A 27,376-nucleotide genomic window follows, 5' to 3' on the forward strand; every position below is an offset into this window, starting at 1 on the left:
GTATAGCTTTACGCTTAGTCTCTTAAACACCATGATACACTCGTTGTACAACCGACATTTTTTCTTTTGAGTATAATTTAACATTTTATTCAAAAAAAAAAAAAAAAAAAAAAATCATCTCACCGCCCTCAAAACAGTATCCCAGGAGTTGGACGAGGTTTACGTGTTGGACACTGGCGTTCAGACTCAACTCATTCTTAAATTCATCGATACCTTGAGTTGACATCTTCAACAGTCTTTTCACAACGATTTCTTGTCCGCCAAGTAACCTTCCCTGTTATATGTATATTATATAAATTACACGGAATTTACTGAACTAGTACATTTTATGTGTATATATATGCTAATGTACCTTATAAACAATTCCAAAACCACCTTGACCGATTTTATTTGAATCTGAAAAACCTTGGGTGGCCACTATAACAGTTTCAAGTGTCATTTCCTCACAATGTAATTCTCCTGATATAGTCATTAGAAGAAAAGAATAGTTACTCAAGTGTTCATATGTAAATTTGACAATACTTTAAAACCTATCGCTTATGTGTTCATATGATTATATGAATTCTTTCAAATGTAATCGTTGAATAACCTCTCTCTCTTTTTTGAATGTAATAGAAATAAGTCATAGGTTTAAACAAATACAAAAAAAAAAACCACATACTTTCTATTGTTTTGGTTTGGTGTTACAACAACACCCCAACCTCCCTCGATTTTTTATTTTGACCAAAAATCTGCTTTACATATCAATTAGCACCCCACTGTACAATTCAAACAATATCTACTAGAGCCTCAACATGGTCACAAAATGAAAAATTAGTAAACCCAAAAAATAAAAAGGGAAACTGAGTTTTGTATATTGACTCACTCACAACACACATGACATCTGATCAATCCATTCTCATTACAATATGGACATCTTTGAAATCCATACTCTGTAACTCCTTCGTCTTCTTCTTCGCCTTCGTGGTAAAGTTTGCAGCTGCCTGAACATGTCTCACACGGCACAAACCGAACATCTCCACAAGCCTCACATTCGTTACCAAAACCCGGTGAGCCATCTTCAACCATTTCACAGTCTTTTATCAGCTTTTCAAGTTCCCCATTTTCATTCAACTTCTTAATCTCCTCTACTCCGCCAAGATACTTGTTCCCCAAGAAAACTCTAGGCAGGGTTATTCCAACGCCGTTGTTGAATTTACCCTCCAAGAGCTTCTTCAGCTCATCTTTGAAACCCGAATGCATCGATACATCGCGCTCATCGATCCGAATTCCTAAGCTTTTCAGTATTATCCGGATATTGCAGCAGTCTTCATATGTTTTCCTTATACCTCTAAGGCTTGTGAAGTAAAGTACCACTCTTTCTTTACCTAAAGTCTTTCTTTTGAACCTTGAAACTATATCAGGTGGATCCAAATCATCAACTCTGCAACTGGACTTAACATTCTCATGAAACCTTGATTTAGGAAGATCAAAGGAAACAGCAACATCATGATCATGATCATGACTAGGTTGGATACGAACAAAATCAAAGGAGAAGCTCCTCAAGTGATTCGGTGATCGTAAAGGACTAACATCTTCAAGACCTTCCATCAATTCCCATGTATTGATCGTCTCTGGCTCTCCAGGAGGCGTCACTATTGGAGTTTTAGCCACAATCTTAGGGATTTTCTCGTTTATCGTACTTGACCACACCTTAGCTTCGATAACCTTAGCTTGCAAATCCAAATTCATCTTCTCTTCATCGCCGTGAAGAAACCCATTACCGGAGATTAGCGTCTCCTCACCCATTTGGTCGGAAACGCGTTGCTTGTAAAAAGAGTCTTCCAAGTGTTTGTGAAAATGCCTGAGAGAAGAATCACAAAGACTAAGAGATCCGATTGTGGAGGAAGTGAGAGCCACCGTGTGATAACTATCGCCGGTGTGTTGTGCTGGATGATGAACGTGCATTGAATAGCTTCGTGGCACAATCACCGGCGATAATCCTCCTTTGCAATTACGGCAACGGTTTCGATTCTTCGAGCTCGCACAACCCATTTTAATCAAATCAAATCGAAAACAGAGCAAACAAACAAATTAAAAAAGTTTTGATTTTTGGGACGCAAGGATTAGATTTTAGACAAAAGGGTTTGCTAAATTCGATGAGATGTCATAAAAATTGGCGATATTTGTAAGAATAATAGCTGGAAAATTACGAAGATCTTGAAAAGAACGATAGAAAAAACCGACAGATCGTAAAAGAATAAAAGGAAGAGACTTTTTAGGTTTTGTTTTTGGTTTTGGTTTGGACCAATCTGCAAAACAGAGAAGATTCGTTGATCAATGACAGATAGAGAAATCGATGGAAATACATGAACGAAGAAAGAAACTAGAGAGAAGAACTAAAGAGGAATCTCCATGATCATGATGATCATCATCTTCATCGTTGTCAGGTCCTACTTTCTTTCTAAAAAGTTGTATAGAGAAAGAGAGAGAGATGGGAAATTTTGTGCATTGAAAGAGAATTTAATTTTAAAATTTGTAAGATTTTTTTTTCCTTTCTTTAAAATATAATTTTGACTTCTCCTTGACGATGTCCTTTTCTAGAGTGTCCACACTCCGTAGAGATTTGGTGATGCCCAAACTCATAAGCTACTTGACTCTAACTAAAGTACACAACACAATGACAAATTTTCAGCTTACCAAGCTCATAGACAAGCAAGTCATCAGTCGTAGAATCTCAACGATTCGATTCCAGGCATGGGAGATGTTCGATTTGGTAAAACGATGGAGAGGTTTGAAACTAGTTAATCTATTTTTTTTTTAAAAACAACTTAAAAAAAATAAAAAAATAATCAGCTTCAAAAATAGTCATAGCAATCTTTTAAACAAGGTGCATTCATTGCACAAAATGTTCTTTTTGAACAAATTTTACATTTTATTCGGAAAATGACTAATTGATTATCATAGCCAATCCTCACGACCATTTCATGATAGAATTTTGTATACAACTCACAATAAAGAACTACTCCTTTAAACAGAGCAATGCAAGTGAGAATAAAACCCAATAACTTGCATACTTAACCTGATTACCTGAAGAACTTACAAATTTAGAATAATAGTTTTTTTTTTTTTTCAAACGCTGACCATTATAACAAAACTTAGCATAAGCAAATGACAATTATTTAGATTAATAGTTAAAATATAAAGATTTTGATATTATCTTAAATAAATGAGGAACTATATGTTTGCATCAGTAGAAATTTATTTAGTTTATACCTAAATGAATAGAAAGATTCTTTAAATTTGTTTTAGTACAATTAGTTAAGAAAATGGAGAATTTGTTTTTTTTTTTACAAAGGGGAACTAAATTGGCAGAAACAAAAATAGATTATAATAATTTGATGAAATTAATACACACATTTGATTTTCTAGGAAAAACACAGATATTAAGGTAAACTTTAAAATGACATTTTTAACCTTTTATTTAATTATGATAATTAATCTTGATTTATTTTATTCTAATAAATTTGAAAAAAAAAGCAAAGAATAAATAAGGGTATAATAGAAAATATAAAGCTAATTATGCATAGAAATTAGGAAAAAATCAAACTTTTTGAAATAATTTTTTTTCTAGAAAATCAAATAAAAAAGAACTGAAAAAATATTATATACTCTAAAGAATAAATGCTAGTAAGGGACACACATGGATCAAGATTCAAGACATTGAGATTGGCCTAATAATTATTACTTCATGTGGGCTAAATGGCTGATTGGACCCTCCGCTCTAAGTTTTGATGACCCTTTCCATATCTGTCTCCATGTTCTTTTAATAATCTGTAATTTCTAAAAGCTAGCAACTCAATAGTTTCACTGCAAATTTGCAATATAATACTTCATATGTAAGAGCTTGATTTTTAATAATGTGAGATTTCTCGCTTTTATTTTTAATTCTGAAACTTTTTTTTAATTATTTGTTTCGGCTCGTCTACAAAAAGAAAAAAGGAAAAAAAAAAATGAAAACATATTAAACCCAAAAACACTTTCATGGGTCGTCTCATTACTTCTCTTTGAGCTTTATGTACAATCTATATACTTGTATACTTCCACTTTTTTAACCGATTAGGCATTTTTGCTACTCTCTATTTTGCTTCTTCTACTTGTAACTTTCTTACCTCCTTCTTTAAATTTATATTGCTTCTTTGGTTTTCTTCTTTTGTTCCCATGATCGTCAATCTCCTTTGGAGAATTTCTAGCACTTTTTAAGATACCATTGATATTTCCTTTATTTGTCACGCGGCTACCTCTCGGTAACGCTGTGATTTGAGCATATTCTCTTTCACTTCTTCTTTTGATTTGTGTTTGTGTTGAAGATTTTTCTTCTTTGCTTTCTTGTGTCGTTTGAGATTTTGATGAAGATTTTAAATTTATTTCTACGTTTGTCTTTACGATTCGAGTAATTACTTGAAGCCATTTCAAGATTCCATCTTTCATTTCTTTCTGTTGTTCTACAGTTAGTTTCGCGACTCCATTAGTCTCTGTTTTGTTACTTCTCCCACCCGCAATCTTTTCACCAACGGATTGCAGTAAATTTATGGTATTCATGGCTTCCATTTTTTCCCGTTGTAGACTCTTATTCACCTAAGTTGGCAGAAGGAAACAAAATGTTTGTTAAGCCATTACTTCATTTTAGTAAGAGATTTTTGAAATAAAAAGTAACCAATAGTATGAAAAAAATAGAATAGTTATTTACTGAAAGAAAATCTGATCGGCTTCTCAACTATACTAACTCAATTTTCGTACCAATTAATGAAGATATTATTTGAATTTGTTTTTCAAAAATAAATTTGTTTCAATTTGATTTTTTTTTTTAATTTGATGGTTTGATATTATACACATAAACCTCCGAATAATTTTTTTTAGAGTTTTTCCAGTTTGATGGACATAATAAAAAAAAAATAAGTCACTTACTGATCCTTCTTTAGATCTGTGTTTAACGGAGATGAGGGCTGACATTGCCTCGAAAAGGCTACCGGCCTTGGCCTTCATGTCAGATTTGTAGCCTTTTGCTTTAGAGACTGGGCACAAGTACTTGGAATACGCCTTAAGTTTTTCGAAAAATACCTTAAATTTCTCTGTTTTGGGGCATTCCTTCTCAAGCTCAACCAGGAACGTTGTCACAACTTTTATGGTATAAGACTCGACATCTTTTACGGTCAATGGATCTTCAATCTGCGGTAAAGCAGGTTTAATTTTCACGTGAGCTGAAGCTACCTTGAAAAAGGTTATGGTTGCAACAAGGATGGTAAAACAGAGAAAATGTTGAAATCTAGGCATTGTATGAGAAACATAGATTGACAATTTTGTTTTACTTTTGAAGACTCTAAAGTCTCATATATAGAAATATGAAGGACTCTATCTTTAGAATCATGAAAACAAAGAATTTATTTAAGAGGAAAACTGGTGGATAGAGATTAAAAAAAAAAAAAAAGAATAGCAAAGGACCTAGTGGTTCTCCTCTTTACATTCTTTTGGAGTAAATGCAAAAGAAAATTGTTGCCCTTAGGTCTACAATGTGTATACATTCACTGTGACAGTATAAAATTGATACTTATATTATGGTCTATAGAAAATTGTTGCATTTATGATTACAATCTAGAAGTAATATATATATATATATATATATATATATATATATATATATATTACTTAATTAGTGTGTGCATATATATATTTGATAAGAATTAGAGATTGAACAGAAAGGAATGGAAGCTCAATCGAAGAGAAACGAAGATGAGCTCGAGAGCGAAGAGAAAATCGAAATGAATGTTTTGTTGTTATCATTCATTTAAACTACACGATTTTTAATTCATTTGCCCTACACGATTATTGTCGTACAATTCCAGTTTACACTATGTACACTAAGCCAATCTCGGTGTCTACCCTTAAAAGTTAAGAAACTAGGTAACGAAATATTATTGTTAACCTAGGAAACGTACGTTTGTTTGAAACTGATATCCCGTATTTTGTTTTTTTTTCTCATTTAAGAAAATTCTTAATAAGGAAAAAAAAGTAACCGAGTTCCATGAATCTCTCTCTGTCTTTTCTTTCTGTTTTCTCATTTTATAGTAACCATTTATGTGTCCTATAATTAGCTTATAAGAGTTAAAAGAACAAAGTATATATAGGGTTCCTAGATCTCAAATCAAAACGCACTTCCTTCGTATTGTATTTTCTCTTTTAGGGATTGTTTTTTTAACAATTTTTGCCTTGCCATAAGCAATACAACCATGGCAAGGATCTCTCTGTTGTTCTCATTAGCCTTTGTTTTAGCCCTCGGCTCAGTGTTCCTTTCCGTTTCCGGTCACGCTCCTCCCGTGACACCGAGAAAATCAGCATGTCCAAAAACAGTATCCGAACTCCAGACCTTACCTTTTACCGAAATCACTGAGATCCTAAACCGAAAAGAGCGGTCTGCCCCGAAAACCCCTGAGTTCAAGGCAATGTTCACAATGTGCAAAGGCTACGTGACATACCTCGAGAGCCTCTACAAGTTTGAGAATCCCATTGTAGATGTTTTAGGAATTGCCAAGACCAGATACACCCTGATGAACAAGGCAATTCTTGCTGCGCAAGCTAGTGTTGGCGGTAAAGTCAATAAGAAAACTTCTTTGAAGCTAAAGAAAAGCTATGCTGATTTGACAAAAGGGTTTCTCCGAATTAAAGAAACTATTGTAAAGATATCAGCCAAACATGATTACCAGGCTGATGCAAAGATCACGGCTCACGAAGCGAAAAAGCTCAATCACGCTATGATAAGTTTCAAGAATTCGATCAATGCTTTCATGAATGTTGTTAACAATCTTGAGAATAAGAAGATGAAGAAAATAGGTCTTCACGCAAGAGCACTTGGAGAAAACCGTGAGAAAGTAAGAAATGCTTTCAAAAGTTTTTTCAAGAAGTTTGGTGGTTATCTAGGAGGTAAAACTCACCGAAGAGAACTAACTGAAGCTAAATACAACGCGGATTCTCACGTTGGTGCTGACGTAAAAGGATTTGAATCCATTATCGATAAGTTTTCTGACTTCTTTAATGGTTATCTTGGAGGTCACCGAAGAGAACTCTTTTACCAAGTACCAGCAGGCGAATTCGCCGATGAAAAAATTGCTATTCATGCTTCTTTGGACGCCAAAGCTCACGGAAGAAAAGGAATTCGAAGGGAACTATATGCTCAAGCTCCTTTATTTAAAAATTTCTTCAATGTTGGATTTGGAGGTAAAGCTCAATACGATGCCGCGGGAAAGATGAAAGTCGCCGGAGATGATGGATTCAGGTCACTGAACAGGGCACATGTTAAACATTTTGCTTCGACAGAAGCATAATTTTATCCATTTTTTCACAACAGAGGAAGGAAGCCATGAGTTCATCTTTATTAATATAATGTGTTTGTTTTTCGACAAAATACGAAGGAAGGGAAATGCCGTGCGTTATTTGTCTATATGTAACTATGTAAAAGTTGCAACATGTTTAATAAATAACGTTCGTATCGCATACATATTAATTAATGGGCTCACTTTCGAATTAATAGCTGATAAATATTTTACCTATAGGGTGATCAAATCCGGGCAATGAGTGAATCTATCTAACAGTTCTATCTACATCACGTTAACTATTGATCATTTTATTTTTATTTATTTGAAACGATGACAAATCAAAGAGATTTCATTTGTTCTCATCTATCATCATTATTCATTACTTTTTAATCTTTATTAGTCTTAACCAAAACTATCATAAAAATTCCTTAATGCATACAAAAAAGAGAATATTACGTGATTAGACACTTTTTTGAAAGTTTATCCGTAATTAGGCACTTAAAAATCATTAGGCACTTTGAATAATTAAAATTACTTGTTCACCCTCATATCGTCGGTTTTCTATAACCAAACAAATCAAATCCATTTTCACTAAACCAATTCAGATTTACGGAGCCACGATTTTGTAGTTGCCTTTGTGATTTAATTTTTTTTTCCAGAATCGTAAAAATCCAAATCCAATAAAAAATCCTAAATTACAATTTCTCGAAAAGGGGACTCCGGCGACGAGATATCCATCTCCTCCGTCACTGTCCACCACCACTGCTTTTCACACTACACTCTCGTTTGCTCTTTCAACCGTAAAACACCAAATCCAATTCTCTTGTCATTTCCTCCAAATCTCTGCAATTTCTTAAATCGATTTGGATTTACTTTGCTTGAAAAACCCTTAACTCGTACTGTCCAAATTCAATTTCAATTTCAATTGAGGTTACTTCGAGAAAAGTTCAAGAATTTCGGAACAACTAAGGTAAAGTTTTGTCATGTTGACTTCAGAGATCTTGTTCGTAATTCTGTGATAATGTTTGATAACTTCTCTGCCCAGTTTGTTTGAAATTCAGTACTTGAGGTTCTCTATTGGACAGAAGATGAACATATGGACTACAACACTTGGACAATCCGTAATGGACAACCACACATTTTGGTTGCAGCGTATGTGTCGTTACAAAATTGAAAATCAATGTCCACGACCATACATGACTGCACAGCTTGGTGTTTGATAATTCAAGGAAAAAGCCACATAAAGGTTCTATTTCTTAATCTTACATTTTGGAAGAAATCAAATCATTGATTTAAGAAATAATATGTAAGCTTGGATGCTAGAGCTTTAGGTGATCCTGTGGCCAGATTAGGATATTGATTTAACTTTTCTTACTGCTACTCAACATTGATTGTCTGGTATTAAGTTGTAAAAGAGTAATTTGACTTATCCATTTGTGTTGATATAATTGGTTATTATAATGTGATTAGTCAATAGAAAACCTTAGAGTACATAATATCAAACTTTTAACTTTGTTAATTTTTTTAGGCGAGTGGGTGAATACATCAGTTAGACTTGCTTTTGCACATCATGTGATCATCGTTTAATTGTTATATGATCGGACGGTCATTATTTCTCATTAACTTCTATTTAAACTGCAAATCTTACCACGTTCATTTGATCCGAATTAACCCATTATTCTACACGTGTTTGGTACACACAATTACAAACCAAAACCAATGACCGGTTATTCTTTTTTCGTGATTCAGTTTATTTGGGGTATAATGGTCTATTTTCACTCCAAAAACAAAGAAAAATATCTCAACCTTGGAAAATACCTGTTTTGTCTAAACTTTTTCCCAAAGTGCCTTATTACGGAACATTCCCTACAAAAAAACCATCGTCATGTACTGGACAAAATATTCTTCAAGTTTGTTTTCATGTTGTGTTGGGCCGTTTAATTCGCATGTATCCCATATCGGACCTTATAAACTTATAAGTTATAAACATTAAAATATAATCCATTTGTCAATCCTTTTTTCCACTTTTTTTAATTAAGATAAATCTTAAGTATTACCAAATCATTATTAAATTTTTATATTTATTATTCTAGCTTTACCATTTACACATACTTTACCCCCATTGTATTTTCATTGCCGAAATGTTTCAAAAAAGGATGATTTAAGGGGCAATAATAATATTTAAAAAAACTGTGTTTAGTGATGAAACAAAACCCGCCGTTGGAAATTAAACCAGCCCATAGAGAGAAAAACCTCTCTTAACGAAGAAAAACAACAACATGGCCCCTGGTTTCTCTTCTCTTTCGAATCTATCTTCTTCTTTTATCCAATCCTTTCCTATTTTTATTCTCACCTTCTCCTCGTTTTTCCCGAAACTGTTCTTTTGCCCTCTTCTCTCAATTTTAATCCACCAAACAAATCGAACAGTGTTCGATAACTTTTAGATTGCAAGTCCTGTTTTTGATTTGGTCGGGAGAAAGAAAACTAGGGTTTTGATGGGAACTGATACAGTTATGTCTGGACGAGTAAGGAAAGATCTATCAAAAACGAATCCAAATGGGAATATTCCTGAGAATCGTTCTAATTCACGTAAGAAGATCCAACGACGGAGTAAGAAAACCCTAATCTGTCCGGTTCAAAAACTATTCGATACTTGTAAGAAAGTTTTCGCTGATGGCAAATCTGGTACCGTCCCTTCTCAAGAAAACATTGAGATGCTTCGAGCCGTTTTGGGTAATTCTTTGATCCTTTTGAAATTTTGGGTGGGTTAGTGGGTTGTTGAAACTTCGTTGATGATTCATTGTTTAATCTCTTAATCAGATGAAATCAAGCCTGAGGATGTTGGCGTAAATCCTAAGATGTCGTATTTTCGATCTACAGTGACCGGACGATCTCCGTTAGTGACGTATCTTCACATCTATGCATGTCATAGATTCTCGGTATATATCTTAACGAATCTTGAATTGGTCTATTCTTTATGGTTTCTTCAATCTCTTATTTGGTTTTGTTTTGTTTTTGTGTGTAACAAGATTTGCATTTTCTGTTTACCTCCATCTGGTGTTATCCCTCTTCACAATCACCCGGAGATGACTGTGTTTAGTAAGCTCTTGTTTGGTACAATGCATATCAAATCCTATGATTGGGTCCCTGATTCTCCCCGTAAGTATAGTACATCAACCAGAATTTGTATTTGTACATCACCCGGAGATGACTGTGATTAGTGTTTTGACTATGTTATTGTTTAACATGTGTTGTTGTTGTTGTTTTTGGATCAATGTAGAGCCGAGTTCAGATACTCGTTTGGCGAAAGTGAAAGTAGATTCGGACTTTACCGCACCTTGTGATACTTCTATACTGTACCCGGCTGATGGAGGGAATATGCATTGCTTCACCGCGAAAACGGCTTGCGCGGTTCTTGATGTTATTGGTCCTCCATACTCTGATCCCGCAGGACGTCATTGTACTTACTATTTCGATTATCCGTTCTCTAGTTTCTCGGGTATAGTTTTCGAAACTTTTTCTATGATTTGTGTTAGAATCTAGCTACTAGTAGTACTGTAGTAGGGTTGAACATAAACACCGAGCTGATTTTCATAATAACCTGAATAGGGAAAAAGAGTTTGATAACAAATAAACCACACCAACCAGCTGAATGACCTTGTATATATGGAAGAAATACTTTCAAAATATGAATCAATGTTGATATTATTTATATTTTGTTATTAGTTTGGATTTGTTTCCCAAAACCTAAAATATCGGTATCGAACTGTAGAAAACCAAATGCTCACGCTTGCCTATTTAGTAGTTTGAGATCTTTGTGTTGTTTTTTTGGAATGTTCAGTCGATGGAGTCGTGGTTGCCGAGGAGGAGAAGGAAGGCTATGCATGGTTGAAGGAGAGGGAAGAGAAGCCAGAGGATTTAACGGTTACTGCATTGATGTATAGTGGACCAACCATCAAAGAATGAATGTGGAAGCATAGCAGAAAAAAAAAACCCTTTCTTTTTCTTTGTTCTGTTAGAGTATTTTCTTGATTTCTGGTTGCATATAAAAAGAGGTTTTTGGAAGTACATAGAAGAACAAATCTAGTATTTATTATTTTATTTAGATAACAGAGAACAACAAGTACACCTTTGTCGGAATGCTGTAGTCTGTGTTTTGGTCAAAGATCCTTACAAGTTTTGTCTTATTATAGCGTTTTTTATTATATATAAAACCATAAGCTGAAATAGTTGTCAAAAGGGGATGTAGCTCAGATGGTAGAGCGCTCGCTTAGCATGCGAGAGGTACGGGGATCGATACCCCGCATCTCCATTTATTTTTCCACTTAAGTATTTTAAATTTCAAAAAGACCACTAAGATTTTACACTCTTCATAAAAGAATCCCATCAGTTTGAATATTAGCACAAAACCCCCTCACCAACACAGAAAAGGCTTCCATGCCAAAATTCATTTTTTTTTTTTTAACACAGTTAATCAGCAATTTTTGGGTTAATGACATCATTATTATGAGAAAACTGAAATTTCTTCTCAACGTTTTAAATCGTGAGAACCTCAAAACTTGTGGCTGGACAATTTTAAAAACAGTAAATTCCAGCAAAGAAACAAAAAGAATTATAATCCCCAAAACTTTCATTTCATAAACTACATGTCTTGTCTTCTCTTGAGGACTACTAAGAGACTTTGAGTATTTGTTGAAAAGCTTCATGTGGAATATCAACAGAACCAACTCGTTTCATTCTTTTCTTCCCTTCTTTCTGTTTCTCTAGAAGCTTCTTCTTCCGAGTTATATCTCCTCCATAACATTTTGCAAGAACATTCTTTCTCATCGCCGAGATTGTGTCTCTTGCAATGATCTTTGAACCAATAGCAGCTTGTATCATTACTTCAAACATTTGCCTCTCTATATAGTTCTTAAGCTTCTCAACCAGTTCTTTACCCACACGGTATGCTTTCTGCTTGTGAACTATAGTGGCTAACGCATCAACTGCTTGCCCGTTCAAGAGTATATCGAGCTTCACCAGATCAGATGCTTGGTACTCCGCATCCTCGTAGTCAAAAGAAGCATAACCTGATGTTATGCTTTTCAACTCATCGTAGAAATCCACTACTATTTCCCTCAATGGTAACTGGTACTTTAAGAAAACTCGTTGTGCATCTATAAATGTGTATTCTAGTTGCTGACCTCTTCGATCAGAGCAGAGGTTGATAACAGCTCCAACGTACTCACTTGGAAGGATGATCGTGGCGATTACCGTTGGCTCCCAAGAAGCTGTGACTCGGTATTTGGGGTTTGATGGTAAGGCAGCTGGATTTTGCACTTGTAGCTTGCTTCCATCTGAGTATTCGAATGTGTAAGGAACAGTAGGGATTGTGGAGATTACTTGTGTACCGTATTCTTGTTCAAGCCGCTGATGAAATACATCCATGTGAAGCAAACCGAGGAAACCACATCTGAATCCCATTCCAAGAGCTGTACTTGTTTCCTTTGCCACTGATACACTTGCATCGTTGCATGTCAGTTTCTCCATGGCATGACCAAGTGCTTCGAAATCAGATCCATCAGCAGGATAAACGCCTGAAAACACCATATGCCTCACCGGCTTGAAACCTAGGTTCCACAAGTTAAACTCAAGTCAGCGAGCTTTAAGAAGCTTACTGGAGTTGCACAAGACACAAAAAATAAATACCTGGAAGAGGCTCAACAGTGGTTTTCGTTCTATAGATAGTGTCTCCAATACGTGCTTCTTTCGTGGTTCGCATACCGGTTACTATATAACCAACTTGTCCAGTAAGAAGCATTCCTGTAGAAGTAAGCTCAGGATGCATAATCCCGACATCTAACACTTCATAAGACTGACCCGACGCAGCAAACGAAACCTTATCTCCTTTACTCAACATTCCATCAACAACAGAAACATAGCAAATGACACCTTTGTACTCATTAAAAAAAGAATCAAACAAAAGCATCCGTAGAGGCGATTCACTAATCCCAGGAGGAGGAGGTATCCGTTCTATAACCGCAGGAAGAACATGCTCAAGACCCAAACCGGTTTTAGCAGACACAAGAAGCACATCTTCTGTATCAAGATCAAACATCGATTTCAACTGAGCTTTAACACGCTCAGGATCAGCAGTTGGTTGATCAATCTTGTTAATCACAGGTACAATAGTAAGGTTAGCTTCAAAAGCTAAGTAGAAATTAGCCACTGTTTGTGCTTGAACACCTTGAGCCGCATCAACAACTAAAAGAGCTCCTTGACAAGCTGATAAAGATCTAGAAACCTCATAACTAAAGTCAACATGACCCGGTGTATCAATCAAGTTCAGAAGATAACCACTCGCTTCTTGATCTTCTACTTTGTTCTCATAGAACATGGTCGCCGTCTGAGCTTTCACAGTGATTCCTCTCTCCCTCTCTACCTAAAAATCAAAACTTTATTGAGATATCACTAACCCTCATTTTCCTCTCTACTCAATTCAAACATATAACCTCAAAACTATAATCATTCTCAAACATTGACAATGAAAGACATCAACTTTGAGGTAAAGACAGTACCTGCAATTTGTCGAGATACTGAGGCTGACCATGACCTTTCTTGATTGTGCCAGTAAGTTCCATAAGACGATCAGCCAAAGTAGATTTCCCATGATCAATATGAGCAATGATGGAGAAATTTCGAATCTTTTCTGAAGGAAACTTGGTCAAATCAATGGTGGGTTCTTTGGAGCTTTGTCTAGAATCAGAGCTGAAACCGTAAGCTTGGTACAATCCGATACATGTCGGATTTTGTCGATTGGAGTTGAGTGAATTGAACAAGATTGATAATGCTTGTCTCGATGATTTTAGGGTTTTAGATGCTCTGTACATTGAACCCATTTGGTTTTTTTTTGCGTAATAGTGAGATTGGAGCTCAACAACACGAAGAAGTTAAAATTCATCTCTGCGGTAATACGACACCGTATCAGTTGGATTTCAATAACCAATGTTATTGTTGAGTGGTTTAACCAAACCGGATTTATTTGCTGATAAATTCATTATCTTCATAACTATTTTAGCAACAAAAATTTTAGTGGTTAAATTGTTGCTCAATTTAGTTATCGATTGAGTTTGTGGTCATGTGCTCACAATATCAATGTTAATGTTGAGTAATTTAATCGAACCGGATTTTCTTTTTTTTTTGATGATAAGTTAGTTTATTAATTTTTTTAGTTATACAAATTGAATTTTTTTCACCAAAACACAAATTTTAATTTACTATTTTAGTTCTCAAAATAAATCAAAAGGAGAAAACACAAGCATTATAGTATAGTTCTAATCAAAACAAGAAAAGAATAAATAAACTAACAAATTGTTTTAGACAAATCAATGTCTTTTGGATTCCAAGCAAGCTAGTTTTGGCTTCATTACACCATTAGATTCACCTTTAACATTGATGCATTCAGCAGAAGGATGATCATCGTGGCGAGACAATGATTTATGATATTTCTTTTCTTCCTCTTCGTTTTCGTCGTGAATGTTAATATCGTTCATGAATATATCTCTACATGGGACTGATTTGCTGCATAGGAGTTGCACAAAGGGTTTCTTGATTGATGTTCCATGTATGTGGTTGAACATTACATTCTTGATCTCCACAGCTTTCGTCTGTACATATATATGAATTAAACATCAATTTATTATACATAACTCACGAAATAATGTGGATTAATTTTATGAAATAGTTTCGAAAAATGACAACCAACCTAATACTTTTGGTAAAGTACTATTTTAAAACACTTGAGTAGATAGATATTAAGGACTAGGTACTCATAAATCATTAGAAGGAGAAGAAAAATTTACGTACATGGTTTTTGCATTGTGAATGAGGGCAATAAAATTGGTCGATGATGATAGGTCGGGTTGCTCCATGTAGTTTTATACGTTCAAATAAAACATTTCGCACATGCCCTCTTCCTCCCTAAATAATACAAACATATGGAAAATGATATTGTCATTACTTTAACAACAATATATAAATTAGGGAGTACAAAAACAAACAAATCAGTTTTACCTGCCATGTCTTGATTCTAACCCCATTAGTTGTTTCTCTAAAAGTACAATCTCGAACAACAACATTTTCGACCGTTTCCTTGGTTCCATATCGACCTAAGCTTCCGATACTTGTTTAGGAAAAATAACGTGATCACATCACTTATACTAATTTGACCATAGTTAAAGTTGAAATAGGTAACCAGACCAATGGAAGAGAAGTACCTTATTCCATGCCCTGGACCACATGAGATCCGTGATATATTAATGTATTTCGAACCATCACCAATAGATATACAATCATCACCTAAAATTATCAACAGTTAACTCTAACCCAACTAGGAGAGACAAACATCTTATTCGATCTTGTTGTAAAAAAAAACAGTATAAAGATCAATGATGAATCACCTGTACGAATGTTACTATCGTATACGATAACATTCTGAGAACGTTGAATGTGAATGCCATCAGTGTTAGGGCTATCACCATCAGCGGTTATGGTGAGTTGCTTAACAATAACCCATTTCGAATCTTCCAACGACATTTGAAAATTTGGACTGTCCTTCACCATAATGTTGCTTATATGCACATTACTCGAATGTGATATAACCACACCCTAAAAAAAATTTGTGCAACGACTTATATAACCTTAAATATGAGAGATGATTGACTTAATTGTTCAGTGATTTTTTACATACCCTTGGTCTCTTGAGACATGCCTATAAAGAAAAAAAAAGTTAAATGGGTTTAGATGAATAGAAAATAAAATAAATGGTGCTACTGATCAACATTGGAAAAAATATAAAAAAGGGTAAGGGCATACTTTTTGATATTGGGTGCAATCTAGAGACCACCACTTTGTTCCTTGACCATCAAGCCATGACCATCGATATAAAGTCCATTTATATGTGCGAATTCGATCCACTGATGACAATCATCTTTGTTGCATTTCCATTCATATGGAGATTCGGGAGCAATTAAGTTTCCACTGATCTACAAACAAAAATATGAAATGTATTAGTATTGCATATATTTTCAAAAATCTTGTATAGTAAAAAAAATAGATTTTCAAAATAATAAAAACCAAAATCCCCTTTAAAAACTTGTAAATATTATCAAGACCTTAATCTTGTTAGTAAATAAAATAAATATTGAATATTTATATATATATATATATATATATGATTATGCATACCGATAAAATGATTTTCTTGGATTTACAAGGGCCATGAAACTCAATAGGTTGCAGAAGAAATGTGTTTCCTTCAGGAATTTCCATAATTGATTCAGATCCAATGTAATTGCATGTGTCTTCCCATGCATCTTTGAAAGCCTGAAACCGTGATTAAGAAAGAAATATGAATTAATAATTTCTATAAATACTTTGAATTATCAATACATGTAACTAGAATATATAACCAAAATGAAAACAAACCTTTGAATCGTCAGAAAATCCATCTCCAATTGCTCCATAATTAAGAACATTGAAAATGTTGTTATCATTATAGAGAGAAAAATGAGACTGAACTGACTGAAAAGTGTGGAAGACAGTTAAAGAAAGAAGAAAATTTAAGAACATTACGAAATTTGCCATTTTCTTCTACTCAATGAACAAAGTTGCACACTGAACCTATTTAAACAGAAATCTCAATTATATCTTGCTAACAATATCTAATATATGATTCTTTGTTAAATTGAAAGATTTTATTTTATTTGACGGTTGAAAATTTAGATTCTTTGAGATTATGTATAAAGCTAAAACCTAACAAGATATATATTAGTTTAACAAAAAACAAAAATTAGTTGCCGAGGAATTTTTCTTTTTTCAAATTCTTATAGATTTTATACCTACACTGTATGACTGTATGTAACGGATTGGATATTTTTTAAAAACAAAATCAAGTACATGTACTTATTATAAAGAGAAAACAAAACAACCAAATTTTTCGTTAAATCTTCAATTCAACAAACAGAGAGTATATAGGAGAATAAACTGGAGCATCTTCAAAGAAGTTGAAAAGATATATATAGTAGGGTTTACAACTTAAAAACTAATAATAAAAAACTCCTCGTTCTGTCTTTAGTTTCTTGCTTCTCAAGTTACATGCCATGTCAAAGCCCCTAGAATAAATATTTTGCTAGGCAATTCCGCAGCTGATGGAGAGACATATGTAAATCTCTCTTCACCAATATCAACATTTTTGATACACACAATTCCAGCAACAATGCTGCAAAAAAAACAAATATATATTGCCGTAAATTTAACGATCTCTTCATCCGTAACTTAATCGTTTTCAACAAATATATATGGCAATAATCCTTTTCTTAGCGTATCAGGAGGACGAGAGAAGAGTATCATCAGCAAAACAGAGAGTTTACTGATCACTTTCTATATTGTTTACTGTTGCCCATTTATTTGCTAGCATACTCCATTTTATACCTTTTTATTTCCCAATTGACTGATTGGGTTCTTTAAAACTTAATCAAATTGTGTGTTTGGTTTCGATGGTCATCACAAAGAACATGACTTAAACTCAAATACTACAAAATTATTACTATACAAGTATAAGAATTCTATATAAAAACGGTCTATTTTTGCACGAGAAGTATGACATCATACCAAATGTAAGAGAGAGTATTAAAGGAGTCAAAACCAATTAAAGAGGTTATTACCGATAGCCTTACCATGTTTCCATTGTAAGTTACCGAGACAAAAAGAAACCTCACCGTAACACAGCCGGCGTGACCGCCTAGAACAGCAAGGTGAATTGCTGAGTGACCTTCCGTAGTCAATATGGCATTCACATTCTCATTAAACTCCGCTGACACAAAACGAAAGAAAAAATAATTAAGAAAAGTGAAGATGTAATTGTTGTTAATCAAAGAACTAAAATAAAGCTTTGAGATCTATTTACCCATCATTTGGGTTAAGCCTTCGGTATTTCCGTTCTGAATTAAAGTAGCAATTTGCATGAGGTTTTCGGGAAGATGGAGTAGTGTCACCATTTTTTCTTTCTCTCTTGTTTTATCTATATTCTTAGATCTCTCATGGTTGGTTTGATCTCTACTAGCGAAGGGGTTTATTTATTTATAATGGTGTGAAATCGGTGGGTGGATGCTAACTTGCACGGTTTTATCTATCTTCACTCATGCAACTTCGCTTTATCAAAGTCTAATTAGTATTTTGATCGATGAACTCTATTAGGTTAGAACTTAAAACTAGAAGAATATTTTTCAGGTTATATTTTTGGCAACTTTCATTTAGACTAATTTGCGAAGAAATGAAAAATACTCTTGGTAACTTTAACGTGCTATTGGTCAGTTACACGTTTTGTTTTATATTTGATGACGAAGTTTCTTTTGTTTACCAATTTACTACTAGTTACAAAGCATGAACGGTCCAGCTAATAGGAATCTTTGAAAAAATAATTGACTTAAACTGACTCAGCTAATAGGATGACTTAAGAAAGTAAGTTTGCATATTACTATACGACCAATTAAAGATATTTTTGGGAACTTAATTTGCGAAGAAATTAAAAATACTCTTGGTAACTTTAACGTGATATTGGTCCGTGACAAGTTTTGTTTCGTGTTGATGACTAGGCTTCCTTTATCTAACAACAGAAATGTTACCGAGAGTGAACAATTCAGCTCATAGTATTGTTCTCAACTCCTCCATCTCTGGTTAAATACTGCCTCAAATCTTCGACGCAGGATCGGTCCGCCATAAATGTTCTATGCAAATAAAATATTTATGCCCTCTATTTTTTTGCATAATCAAAAATAAGAATAATATATAAAAGTTATAGTAAAACTTTATAGAACAGTTTTTTTAAAAAAATTTATAAGCATTTTGTAAGCAAATATTGAGGAAAAAACAAAATTATATTCTTTAAATATAGTTCTATTTAGATTTTTGCCTGCAAAACTATTCATCAAATTCACGTAATTGAGTTTTTCAAACAGAGTTGTCTTAATGGGTAGCAAAACCAACTCATTTATTTGATTAATCAAAACAAAGTTTTTAGTTTGTAATCAAAGTTCAAACACCTTACATTAGAAAGTTTTTGATTTTTGATTTTGTAATCAAAGTCTTAGAGTTTAAGGTTTTATTTTTCTTAAATCTAAAATTTTTACTAAACTAAATTCATTAACAAGATATTTTATTGATTTAAAGAGATTAAAGAAAGATAGTAAATAAAAAGCTTAGCAAATATAAATATATAAAAAATGGCTATAATTGTTTTAAAAAAAAACATAAAAGACTTAAAAACATTTTTATAAAAATATATTTCTCTACTATAATGCCCTAAGCTATGACTTCACTTGATTGTGTAAAACGCCGAGCCTGCCTCAACGTCTTAAAACATATTGCTTAAGAAAGTAAGTTAGTTAGCATATTACTAGACGACCAATTAAAGATATTTTGGGATATTTGCGTAGTGTAATTTCCTTAATTTCCTTAAGATATGCTCATTTTCATCAGTAAGTTATATCTGTCTGTGTTGATCTGTAATCAACTACAAGCTAATTAAGAATGGTGGTGTATCTAGAAGCCAAAATATTTATAATCAAAGCTAAAAAAAAATATTGTTTAGAATTTCTAAATTCAAACTTGTTGTAAGTTGATTCTCATTTTTTTAAAAGACTACAAGTATATAAAACAACATCTTGTTAGTTCACCCACTACCATTTTATTAAGTGGTGTGTGAAAATAATGAATGCATTACACAAAGAACTTACGTAGGCGTTGCATCGATAGAACGAAAAAAAAAATCGGCTCGTACTATTCAACCTCGTAGTCGTACGTAGTATATATTGACGAGAGAAAAATTGTTGGGAGATAAATCCTATATATATATACTGTGTATATATACTGTGTATACATACATATCTTAAAGATTTGTACAAATACATATCTTATTGTTGGAGATACTTATAGATTTTATACATACAGTGGATTTTTTAAAAACAAAATCAAGTACATGTACTTATTATAAAGAGAAAACAAAACAACCAAATTTTTCGTTAAATCTTCAATTCAACAAACAGAGTATATAGGAGAATAAACTGGAGCATCTTCAAAGAAGTTGAAAAGATATATGTAGTAGAGTTTACAACTTAAAAATAATAATAAAAAACTCCTTGTTCTATCTTTAGTTTCTTGCTTCTCAAGTTACATGCCATGTCAAAGTCCCTAGGATCAATATTTTGCTAGGCAATTCCGCAGCTGATGGAGAGACATATGTAATTCTCTCTTCACTAATATCAACATTTTTGATACACACAAATCCAGCAACAATGCTACAAAAAAATATAAATATATAATTGCCGCAAAATTAACGATCTCTTCATCCGTAGCTTAAGTATAATCATACAAAAGTTGTAGATATTACCTTGAGATGATCTGATCAGGTTTTATGGCGTATGAGATAGCAAGAACTTTGTTCACAAGATGTTCGTCAATTGTCACAAGTGTGATCTTCAAAGGGTCATTTCCTCTTTGATGAGCAGAAGTTGAACCACTCACTCTAAAATCACCGATTCGATATACTTGCACATCACTGAACTTAACGGTTTTTGTGTAGACAGTGAGATCGTTGGTGACTCCATAGAAATAATTCTGTGCAGAAATTTAAAGACTTCTGCTTTAGTCAAAAGCATATAAATAAACCTAATTATTGAAATCGTCAAATCGAAAAAGCCTACCTGAATATTACTGTTCCTCAATGTTTTGCGAAAGTCAGAGCTCCTAGAGAAGACTCCTTCTGACTTCTCAAGATTCAAGACTTGTAGATTCTTCTTGAATTTTAGATTTTTCTTCAGATCATAGACGAGTTTTTCCTCCTGCAAATGACAGAGATCAATGAAGGTCATTGTAGGTTTCTTGATTTAGGGTTAAGCGAGAAAAAAATATATTCGATACATTACTTGACCAACGACAATAACTAAAGACGCATTAAACGTCCTTATTGCATGGAGAAGCAGCTGCAAATTTAAAAATGATACCATATTAGAAATCTTGTAGTTCATAGCATAAATGTTAGTTCACAAAAAAACAAGAGAAAAAGATGCTAAAATGACCGCATAGCCTTCACGAACGATAAATCCCATAGTGTCAATCACCATCCCAGAAGCTCTAGATTCAGCGTTTGCGGAAAACTCTTCTTTTAATTCTCTGGCAAGTTCTTCCACAAGGGTTCTGTACAGTCTAAGGTTTACACTGAAGGTACAAGAAACGAAAATTAGGTTATATTAAACCCTAAAGAATCAGAATTTGAAGTCAATCACCTTGGATTTGTGAGACCAAAGTAGTGAATAAGAGCCTTATCAAGAGGAAACCCTTCAACAGGATCCACAAGCATTTTGATAGGAGCAGCAGCGATAGTTCCTGGTATGGTAATCGAGCTTTGACCGACATTAAGATCAACAAATGTCGGTTTCCAACCATCTTTTACAGCCCAATTCAGAAGCATTTTAGCCAATGTGCTCTTCCCAGAGTCTATATCCCCTACAATGATAACCCTTGGTCCCTCCTTCAAACAAAACCGCAATTCAAGTTACTACAAGAACTGGAAATTAATGTTCTTTAGTAAGAAAAAAATTTACCTGTGAAGATGCAGAATCTCTTGTTGAGGAAGTAACACGATGTCTTTGTACTTGTAGAGAGTTGTGCAGTCCAAGATAGTTCACCATAGGCGTCTATAACAAAGATATATTTAGTAAACATTATATTATCTGAACTAAGAGTGAGTGGAACCAAAAACTTACCTCACATGATATATATTCATTTCCTGTGATACCATCTATTTCAATAGTTGCACCATACCATGTAAAAACCTGAATAGTAGAGCAATATAAATCATCAAGAGTATAACTTTCTATGTTATCTCAATTCATAACATCATTCATTACCTAAAGCTTAGATCTTTAAACTAACCCACAAGTCCACAAGATGAATTTTGAAGTTGCGTAAGTAAAAAGCATACCGCAAATGTCATGAGAGGTGGAAATGTGATCCAAACTTCATGTGGAAGTTCATAGCCGAAAATCTCAGCCTTGCCATCGAGCAAACGGAGTCTGAGAGGTGAAGTAGGTTGCAATTCGATTCTGAGTTCGCTCTGTTTCTCCAACTTCACTCGTCTTATTTGAGGACCAAACATGTTTTGTCTCTATCAGATTTCTCAAGAAGACAAAAAGTTTGATGGGACTTAAGTTCGGATTTAAAGAGTTCAATTTCTGGAGAGGAAGATGAAAAGTTTCTAACTTTGAATTCCATATTCCGATGTATCGAGAATTACGAAGCGTCGCATTCAAGGAAGAAAGAATTTATTTAGATAGCTGCGGCACAAAACTCCATTCTTTCGTCTCTCTCATGTAAACGGCGTCGTTTTAGCCTTATGAAGCAACGGCGTCGTTTTGGTATCTCTAATCATCATCTTCATTTGCTTCTCAAATTGAGAACTTAAGGGTTTAACGGATTTATTTTGGTCATGAATCAGAGTCTTTGCAATAGTCGTTGACGTTAGAATTCGATAAGTAGGATCAAAGTTCGGAATTTTGAGTGTGTAATGAGCTTGAATTTGGCAAATCCTGTATGGGTTCCTGTAAAAGCTTTGTTATGTAGAACAATCAGGAGAAGGAGAATTTTCACTGCCACTGCTATAACTAGTTTAGCCGACAAGGTAAAAACTTCGCTTAGTAATTTATAGCAGTTTCTGTTCTTTGTTTGTTTTGTTTTGTCTGAATTGTTGTTGGGTTCTTAAAAAAGGGGGAAAAGGATGAGAGTGAGCTTTTGGTTGTTGTTGGTGGTGGAGCAGCTGGAGTTTATGGAGCAATTAGGGCTAAAACTCTCTCACCTGATTTGAGAGTTTTGGTTATTGAAAAAGGGAGTTTTCTTTCTAAGGTTAGCTTCTCTTCTTTCCATTAACTCAGTTAGTGAAATAGAGAGATGATTTTTGTTCATTCGTTTTCTCGTTTGTTATTCATAGGTGAAGATTTCCGGTGGTGGTCGATGTAATGTGACAAATGGGCATTGCAATGATACTATTGTGAGTCTTGTTCATACATGAAAGCTTCAAACTTTATGCTTGAAATTGCAGAATCATGAAGCTGCTTTATTGCAGTTTTGTCATGTGAAGCATATTGGTTTTAGTATGATTTTGAAGTTTTGGTAACGTAAATATCGAATCTGTAAGTAGAATTTGGCTGGGCATTATCCTCGTGGTCATAAAGAGCTTAAAGGTTCTTTCTTTTACACACATGGACCTGCTGATACTATGTCATGGTTTTCTGAGCATGGAGTGCCACTAAAGGTTGTGAATTTGCATCATATTTGTCATTAGAGATGTTTATCTTACTCCGTATCTTTCGCCTAATTCATATCTCTTGACAGACTGAAGATGATGGAAGAGTATTCCCTGTTAGTGATAATTCATTATCTGTAGTTGATTGTCTCTTAAATGAAGCAAACATTAGAGGAGGTATCATATATAACACATCTATTGAAATACATATTCTTCTGAACTCTTGTGTCTCCCATTCATATATCCTCTCAATTTCCTTAAACAGTTAGGCTTGAGAGAGGAAAGTCTGTGTTAGCTGCTTCTATTAAACCCGATGGAAAGTTCCTTGTTAAAGTTGGGAAGCAAAGTGCTGACACGTCTGAATCTATAGAAGCTACATATCTTCTGATTGCAACTGGAAGTAGCCAAAAGGTTATACAGTAACCCCATTTAAAGAATACGAATTCTTTATTTTCAAAGCTGTTGGGTTCTCATGTTTTCCTAAGATGGTTTTGCTTAATTATGTTACAGGGTCACTCTTTAGCCACTAAATTTGGTCATTCCATTGTAGATCCAGTACCGAGCTTATTCACTTTTAAGATCAATGATCCATTGCTGACCGAGTTAGCAGGGGTAAATTTTCCTCTAAAACCAGAATTCGTTAGCACGAATTTATTTTTACGAGCTTCGTATGTGACATTGTTTATTTCTATTTCCCAGATTAGTTTCTCGAAAGTCCAAGCCAAACTGAAATTAGATAATCCATGCCCGGATTTGTCTAACCTCGTGCAGGTGTGCATCTTTTCCCCCCTTGCTATTCTTACTTTGTTTAAAATCCTTTATCATAAGGAAAAGTTCATATATATTACTTTGTTTTCTGTCAAGATTGGTCCTATGCTTGTAACACATTGGGGACTTAGTGGACCGGTTATTCTTCGACTCTCTGCATGGGGTGCACGGTACCTCTTTAGTTCTAAGTACAAAGGTCTGAATCTTTCATTTCTAACGAGAGAATTTTTGTTCCTGTTAACTCGCTAGACTTTAGAACATATTCAATTTGGCTGCAGGGCATCTTATTGTCGACTTCATACCGGATATTAACATCGAAACTGCTAAATCTGTACTCAAAGAACACAAGCTGCAGTTTTCAGTAACAACATTTCATACTTTTACTCTTTTTGTTCTCTTTGTTTCTTGTCTCGTTTGTTGAAAAGTTTGAGCATTGTTTAATGCAGAAGCACAAAGTGTCCAATTCCTATCCTCCTCAATTTGGTCTTGTCAATAGATTCTGGAGATACATTCTAGACCGCGAGGTTCTGACAAAACCTTCTTTCATAGCTTTTCTATATTGTAAATCCTCTCAATCTTACGTGAATGTCATTGATTGTCTTCATGTTCATGCAGGGTTCTTCAAAGGACACCTTATGGGCTTCATTGTCTAATAACTCCTTGAGCTCTATTTCTGATCTTCTTAAACATTGTACATTTCAAGTCACTGGAAAGGTATAACATGAAACATTTTATCACTTTTCATCAAACTACTCAAGATAATGATGATGGTGATGATATTGTGTAACGTTATGTTGCTGCAAAAGGGTCAATACAAAGATGAGTTTGTGACAGCAGGAGGAGTTCCTTTATCCGAGGTTCCGTCTTTTGAAACTTAAAACCAATCCTTTCTTATTGCGGTTCTTACTAAATCTGATTTTAACGTGTCTCTTACTGTTTCAAGGTTTCTTTGAAGACAATGGAGAGCAAATTGGTTCCAAATCTTTTCTTTGCGGGAGAAGTAAGCATTGCAACAATGTTTCAACAATTCATTTGTGTGATTTAGTAAAACAATGCATTTGGAACATGGACACATGACATGTGGAAGTAGGCATCCATGTACACACGCACACACATGACATGATAAATGTAACATATCTTTACTTGCATTTGTGTATTCAGGTACTAAATGTAGATGGAGTTACAGGAGGATTCAATTTCCAGGTGAACTTTTAGTTATAGCATTGAAATATCTTTTACTCAAATGTATTAAACGAAACAACAAAAACCATATCTTTTACTTTCCTAAATGAAATTTCACACCTGCAGAATGCTTGGTCAGGTGGTTATATCGCAGGCACAAACATCGGCGAATTAGCAAGTAGTAGCAGAATAAGTTCGAAAGAAAGAAAAGTTACTATAGGATTGTAGTTTGCTTATAAGAAAAGTACTGTCAACATTTTTTTTCTTTTTGTCAAAATACAGTTTCTATTTATCTATGTAGGAGCATTATCGGACATTATTATTGTAGCTATGATATGGTTGCAACACGCACAAGCTGAAAAGGTGTCAACTTTGTATCATAAACCACTGAAAGCAGAGTCTAAGCATTTCAACAAACCATTTCAATCAATCATGGCATCACACAGAAGGTCTTACATTAGCAGAGAGTATAGAACATCACATTCCCCATAAACATACCATTTATTATTGAGTTTACACAAGACTATTGGTTAAGGCGTTAACAATGCTCATTATGCTCTGAGTTTGCTAACTTTCTTCTCAAGTTCGTCCTTTTTGGCACCAATGATTCTTTCAATTTCTTTACCCCTTTTCACCAGCACAAAGGTAGGCATTGCCGTCACATTAAACTCTTTAGCCACATCCTGAAAACATTAGTCATGCAATAAATTTAAAATTGTTTCTCAGTACAAAATCCAATAACTGTTGAAACAGAAGCAGCTATGTGAACCCATTTCAACCAACTTCTCATCTATATATCAGAATTCGAGTGATTAGCAGTTGTACCTTAACATAATCTAACTTCTACTCATAATCAGAGAAAAACAGAGAAGTATGGATCAGTCAAAACAAGAGACAGAGACACAAAAGTTGAAACTTTGATTGGCAAAGTATAACCATGACAGAGATGCACCAAGTTTAGATATTTTTCTCATTACAAAACACCAAATCTCATGTTATATCAGAACTAGATTGATCTGCACTTATGTACCATAAAGCTATCCAATTTCTTCTCACAACACTCCAATGGAGGAATTTTAGGTAAAACAAAACAGTAAACTATAGTCTATGGATCAATCAGAGACAAATAAAGTCAGAAACTTTTGATAGCATTACAAAAAAAAGATGAAGACTTTATGACAGAGATACTTACAGGAAGTTCATCAACATCTAATTTGACGAAATCAACATCATTGAACTTATCAGCCATGGCATGAATCGCAGGCTCAATCATCCTACATGGTCCGCACCATGAGGCCGAGAAATCAACCACCAGCTTTATTATTCACAGAAACCAAATCAGTTAAATTCCATTGAAACACGAAATCGATTGAATCGAATCGAGAGTCTGAGAGACGTTACCAGTTTGTTTGATTCTTTGATCTCGTTGAAATGAAGTTGCCACCGAGCGGAAGAGCTAAACTTTAGGACGCGACTTGGCTCAGATTCGGTCCCTGCAGCTGTTGCATCTTCTCCACTTCCAAACACAGTTGATAAAGCTCCTCCCATTATCGTCTCTCGTCTCGCTTCTCTCTCTGATTGCGTTTAAGAACGACCCTGCTTTCTTTGGTCAACGATCGTGTCGTTTAATATTCAAACATCGTGCCGTTTCTACCACTAGAGCTGGTCAACTATGGGCATGCCCACCTCATTTAGCCCATTTAAAATCTACCCCATTTAAAATTATTTAATTTTAAGATTT

At 34.3% G+C, this 27,376-nt stretch overlaps 10 protein-coding genes, 1 non-coding gene and 1 pseudogene across 17 annotated transcripts; 4 read left to right on the plus strand and 8 right to left on the minus strand.

Annotated features, from left to right (window-relative positions):
• Positions 1 to 22: 22 nt before the first annotated feature.
• Positions 23 to 472, minus strand: AT5G39863 (annotated as a pseudogene). The gene has a single exon.
• Positions 473 to 602: 130 nt separating this feature from the next.
• Positions 603 to 2,488, minus strand: AT5G39865 (Glutaredoxin family protein). Its single transcript, NM_148063.3, has one exon. The coding sequence runs from the start codon at positions 2,032 to 2,034 to the stop codon at positions 862 to 864; it is 1,173 nt and encodes a 390-aa protein (NP_680368.1). The 5' UTR covers positions 2,035 to 2,488; the 3' UTR covers positions 603 to 861.
• Positions 2,489 to 3,890: 1,402 nt separating this feature from the next.
• On the minus strand, positions 3,891 to 5,348 carry AT5G39870 (hypothetical protein (DUF1216); the record flags this gene model as incomplete). 2 transcript variants are annotated; one of them, NM_123350.2, is made up of 3 exons in its annotated part: positions 4,948 to 5,348; positions 4,152 to 4,617; positions 3,924 to 3,964 (listed from the first exon to the last, which is right to left on the minus strand). In NM_123350.2, exons 1-3 carry the CDS (start codon positions 5,311 to 5,313, stop codon positions 3,924 to 3,926), a joined length of 873 nt encoding a protein of 290 aa, NP_198803.1. In that variant the 5' UTR covers positions 5,314 to 5,348. The 2 variants fall into 2 exon arrangements, with proteins under 2 accessions (NP_001331407.1, NP_198803.1); NM_001344308.1 differs by having other exon boundaries at positions 3,891 to 4,617.
• Positions 5,349 to 6,188: 840 nt separating this feature from the next.
• Positions 6,189 to 7,646, plus strand: AT5G39880 (uncharacterized protein). Its single transcript, NM_123351.4, has one exon. It carries the CDS (start codon positions 6,267 to 6,269, stop codon positions 7,356 to 7,358), a length of 1,092 nt encoding a protein of 363 aa, NP_198804.1. The 5' UTR covers positions 6,189 to 6,266; the 3' UTR covers positions 7,359 to 7,646.
• Positions 7,647 to 9,571: 1,925 nt separating this feature from the next.
• Positions 9,572 to 11,572, plus strand: AT5G39890 (2-aminoethanethiol dioxygenase, putative (DUF1637); the record flags this gene model as incomplete). Of its 2 annotated transcripts, NM_123352.3 has the most annotated exons (5): positions 9,572 to 10,082; positions 10,170 to 10,288; positions 10,379 to 10,508; positions 10,630 to 10,848; positions 11,191 to 11,572. In NM_123352.3, the coding sequence occupies exons 1-5, from the start codon at positions 9,845 to 9,847 to the stop codon at positions 11,313 to 11,315; spliced, it is 831 nt and encodes a 276-aa protein (NP_198805.1). In that variant the 5' UTR covers positions 9,572 to 9,844. The 2 variants fall into 2 exon arrangements, with proteins under 2 accessions (NP_198805.1, NP_001330989.1); NM_001344309.1 differs by lacking the exon at positions 11,191 to 11,572 and having other exon boundaries at positions 10,630 to 10,892.
• Positions 11,573 to 11,588: 16 nt separating this feature from the next.
• AT5G39895 lies at positions 11,589 to 11,661 on the plus strand. Its single transcript has one exon. It is a non-coding gene; the product is annotated as a tRNA-Ala (tRNA).
• Positions 11,662 to 11,808: 147 nt separating this feature from the next.
• Positions 11,809 to 14,303, minus strand: AT5G39900 (Small GTP-binding protein). The gene is made up of 3 exons (NM_123353.4): positions 13,907 to 14,303; positions 13,038 to 13,770; positions 11,809 to 12,958 (listed from the first exon to the last, which is right to left on the minus strand). Exons 1-3 carry the CDS (start codon positions 14,225 to 14,227, stop codon positions 12,021 to 12,023), a joined length of 1,992 nt encoding a protein of 663 aa, NP_198806.2. The 5' UTR covers positions 14,228 to 14,303; the 3' UTR covers positions 11,809 to 12,020.
• Positions 14,304 to 14,713: 410 nt separating this feature from the next.
• Positions 14,714 to 16,973, minus strand: AT5G39910 (Pectin lyase-like superfamily protein; the record flags this gene model as incomplete). Its single annotated transcript, NM_123354.1, has 8 exons — positions 14,714 to 14,995; positions 15,402 to 15,510; positions 15,605 to 15,686; positions 15,788 to 15,995; positions 16,078 to 16,098; positions 16,250 to 16,372; positions 16,575 to 16,712; positions 16,815 to 16,973. The coding sequence occupies 8 exons, from the start codon at positions 16,971 to 16,973 to the stop codon at positions 14,714 to 14,716; spliced, it is 1,122 nt and encodes a 373-aa protein (NP_198807.1).
• Positions 16,974 to 17,474: 501 nt separating this feature from the next.
• Positions 17,475 to 18,438, minus strand: AT5G39920 (pre-mRNA cleavage complex II protein; the record flags this gene model as incomplete). The annotated part of the gene is made up of 3 exons (NM_123355.2): positions 18,295 to 18,438; positions 18,102 to 18,201; positions 17,475 to 17,607 (listed from the first exon to the last, which is right to left on the minus strand). The coding sequence occupies exons 1-3, from the start codon at positions 18,383 to 18,385 to the stop codon at positions 17,475 to 17,477; spliced, it is 324 nt and encodes a 107-aa protein (NP_198808.1). The 5' UTR covers positions 18,386 to 18,438.
• A 1,888-nt stretch (positions 18,439 to 20,326) lies between these two features.
• On the minus strand, positions 20,327 to 22,641 carry CLPS5 (CLP1-similar protein 5). The gene is made up of 9 exons (NM_123356.3): positions 22,369 to 22,641; positions 22,151 to 22,219; positions 21,989 to 22,081; positions 21,671 to 21,915; positions 21,464 to 21,602; positions 21,311 to 21,367; positions 21,089 to 21,226; positions 20,776 to 21,002; positions 20,327 to 20,683 (listed from the first exon to the last, which is right to left on the minus strand). The coding sequence occupies exons 1-9, from the start codon at positions 22,540 to 22,542 to the stop codon at positions 20,551 to 20,553; spliced, it is 1,275 nt and encodes a 424-aa protein (NP_198809.2). The 5' UTR covers positions 22,543 to 22,641; the 3' UTR covers positions 20,327 to 20,550.
• A 121-nt stretch (positions 22,642 to 22,762) lies between these two features.
• On the plus strand, positions 22,763 to 26,003 carry AT5G39940 (FAD/NAD(P)-binding oxidoreductase family protein). 4 transcript variants are annotated; one of them, NM_001344310.1, is made up of 16 exons: positions 22,763 to 23,064; positions 23,151 to 23,285; positions 23,371 to 23,430; positions 23,581 to 23,694; positions 23,775 to 23,862; positions 23,951 to 24,096; positions 24,196 to 24,297; positions 24,385 to 24,456; positions 24,550 to 24,649; positions 24,732 to 24,814; positions 24,900 to 24,977; positions 25,069 to 25,167; positions 25,260 to 25,310; positions 25,409 to 25,453; positions 25,615 to 25,656; positions 25,762 to 25,937. In NM_001344310.1, the coding sequence occupies exons 1-16, from the start codon at positions 22,951 to 22,953 to the stop codon at positions 25,861 to 25,863; spliced, it is 1,431 nt and encodes a 476-aa protein (NP_001332364.1). In that variant the 5' UTR covers positions 22,763 to 22,950; the 3' UTR covers positions 25,864 to 25,937. The 4 variants fall into 4 exon arrangements, with proteins under 4 accessions (NP_001332364.1, NP_001190440.1, NP_001332363.1 ...); NM_001203511.1 differs by having other exon boundaries at positions 25,397 to 25,453; positions 25,775 to 25,930; NM_123357.2 differs by having other exon boundaries at positions 22,855 to 23,064; positions 25,397 to 25,453; positions 25,762 to 26,003.
• Positions 25,989 to 27,280, minus strand: TRX2 (thioredoxin 2). Its single transcript, NM_123358.4, has 3 exons — positions 27,037 to 27,280; positions 26,828 to 26,950; positions 25,989 to 26,318 (listed from the first exon to the last, which is right to left on the minus strand). The coding sequence occupies exons 1-3, from the start codon at positions 27,181 to 27,183 to the stop codon at positions 26,187 to 26,189; spliced, it is 402 nt and encodes a 133-aa protein (NP_198811.1). The 5' UTR covers positions 27,184 to 27,280; the 3' UTR covers positions 25,989 to 26,186.
• Between the last annotated feature and the right edge of the window lie 96 nt (positions 27,281 to 27,376).

The sequence above is a fragment of the Arabidopsis thaliana genome, chromosome 5, assembly GCF_000001735.4.
Source record: "Arabidopsis thaliana chromosome 5, partial sequence".
Taxonomy (NCBI): Eukaryota; Viridiplantae; Streptophyta; class Magnoliopsida; order Brassicales; family Brassicaceae; genus Arabidopsis; species Arabidopsis thaliana.

What these genes read in the sequence shown, in the direction of transcription:
- AT5G39865 (NM_148063.3), bottom strand. Translation starts at nt 2,034, where the DNA reads ATGGGTTGTGCGAGCTCGAAGAATCGAAACCGTTGCCGTAATTGCAAA.
- AT5G39880 (NM_123351.4), top strand. Translation starts at nt 6,267, where the DNA reads ATGGCAAGGATCTCTCTGTTGTTCTCATTAGCCTTTGTTTTAGCCCTC.
- AT5G39900 (NM_123353.4), bottom strand. Translation starts at nt 14,227, where the DNA reads ATGGGTTCAATGTACAGAGCATCTAAAACCCTAAAATCATCGAGACAA. An exon ending in AGTATCTCGACAAATTGCAG is followed by an intron (nt 13,771 to 13,906) that starts GTACTGTCTTTA and finishes TTTGATTTTTAG; the next exon opens with GTAGAGAGGGAGAGAGGAAT. An exon ending in CACTGTTGAGCCTCTTCCAG is followed by an intron (nt 12,959 to 13,037) that starts GTATTTATTTTT and finishes TGTGGAACCTAG; the next exon opens with GTTTCAAGCCGGTGAGGCAT.
- CLPS5 (NM_123356.3), bottom strand. Translation starts at nt 22,542, where the DNA reads ATGTTTGGTCCTCAAATAAGACGAGTGAAGTTGGAGAAACAGAGCGAA. An exon ending in CACCTCTCATGACATTTGCG is followed by an intron (nt 22,220 to 22,368) that starts GTATGCTTTTTA and finishes TCTACTATTCAG; the next exon opens with GTTTTTACATGGTATGGTGC. An exon ending in TGAGGAACAGTAATATTCAG is followed by an intron (nt 21,003 to 21,088) that starts GTAGGCTTTTTC and finishes ATTTCTGCACAG; the next exon opens with AATTATTTCTATGGAGTCAC.
- AT5G39940 (NM_123357.2), top strand. Translation starts at nt 22,951, where the DNA reads ATGAGCTTGAATTTGGCAAATCCTGTATGGGTTCCTGTAAAAGCTTTG. An exon ending in TGCTGACCGAGTTAGCAGGG is followed by an intron (nt 24,298 to 24,384) that starts GTAAATTTTCCT and finishes TCTATTTCCCAG; the next exon opens with ATTAGTTTCTCGAAAGTCCA. An exon ending in AACACAAGCTGCAGTTTTCA is followed by an intron (nt 24,815 to 24,899) that starts GTAACAACATTT and finishes TGTTTAATGCAG; the next exon opens with AAGCACAAAGTGTCCAATTC.
- TRX2 (NM_123358.4), bottom strand. Translation starts at nt 27,183, where the DNA reads ATGGGAGGAGCTTTATCAACTGTGTTTGGAAGTGGAGAAGATGCAACA. An exon ending in TCAAAGAATCAAACAAACTG is followed by an intron (nt 26,951 to 27,036) that starts GTAACGTCTCTC and finishes TGAATAATAAAG; the next exon opens with CTGGTGGTTGATTTCTCGGC. An exon ending in TAGATGTTGATGAACTTCCT is followed by an intron (nt 26,319 to 26,827) that starts GTAAGTATCTCT and finishes TAATGTTTTCAG; the next exon opens with GATGTGGCTAAAGAGTTTAA.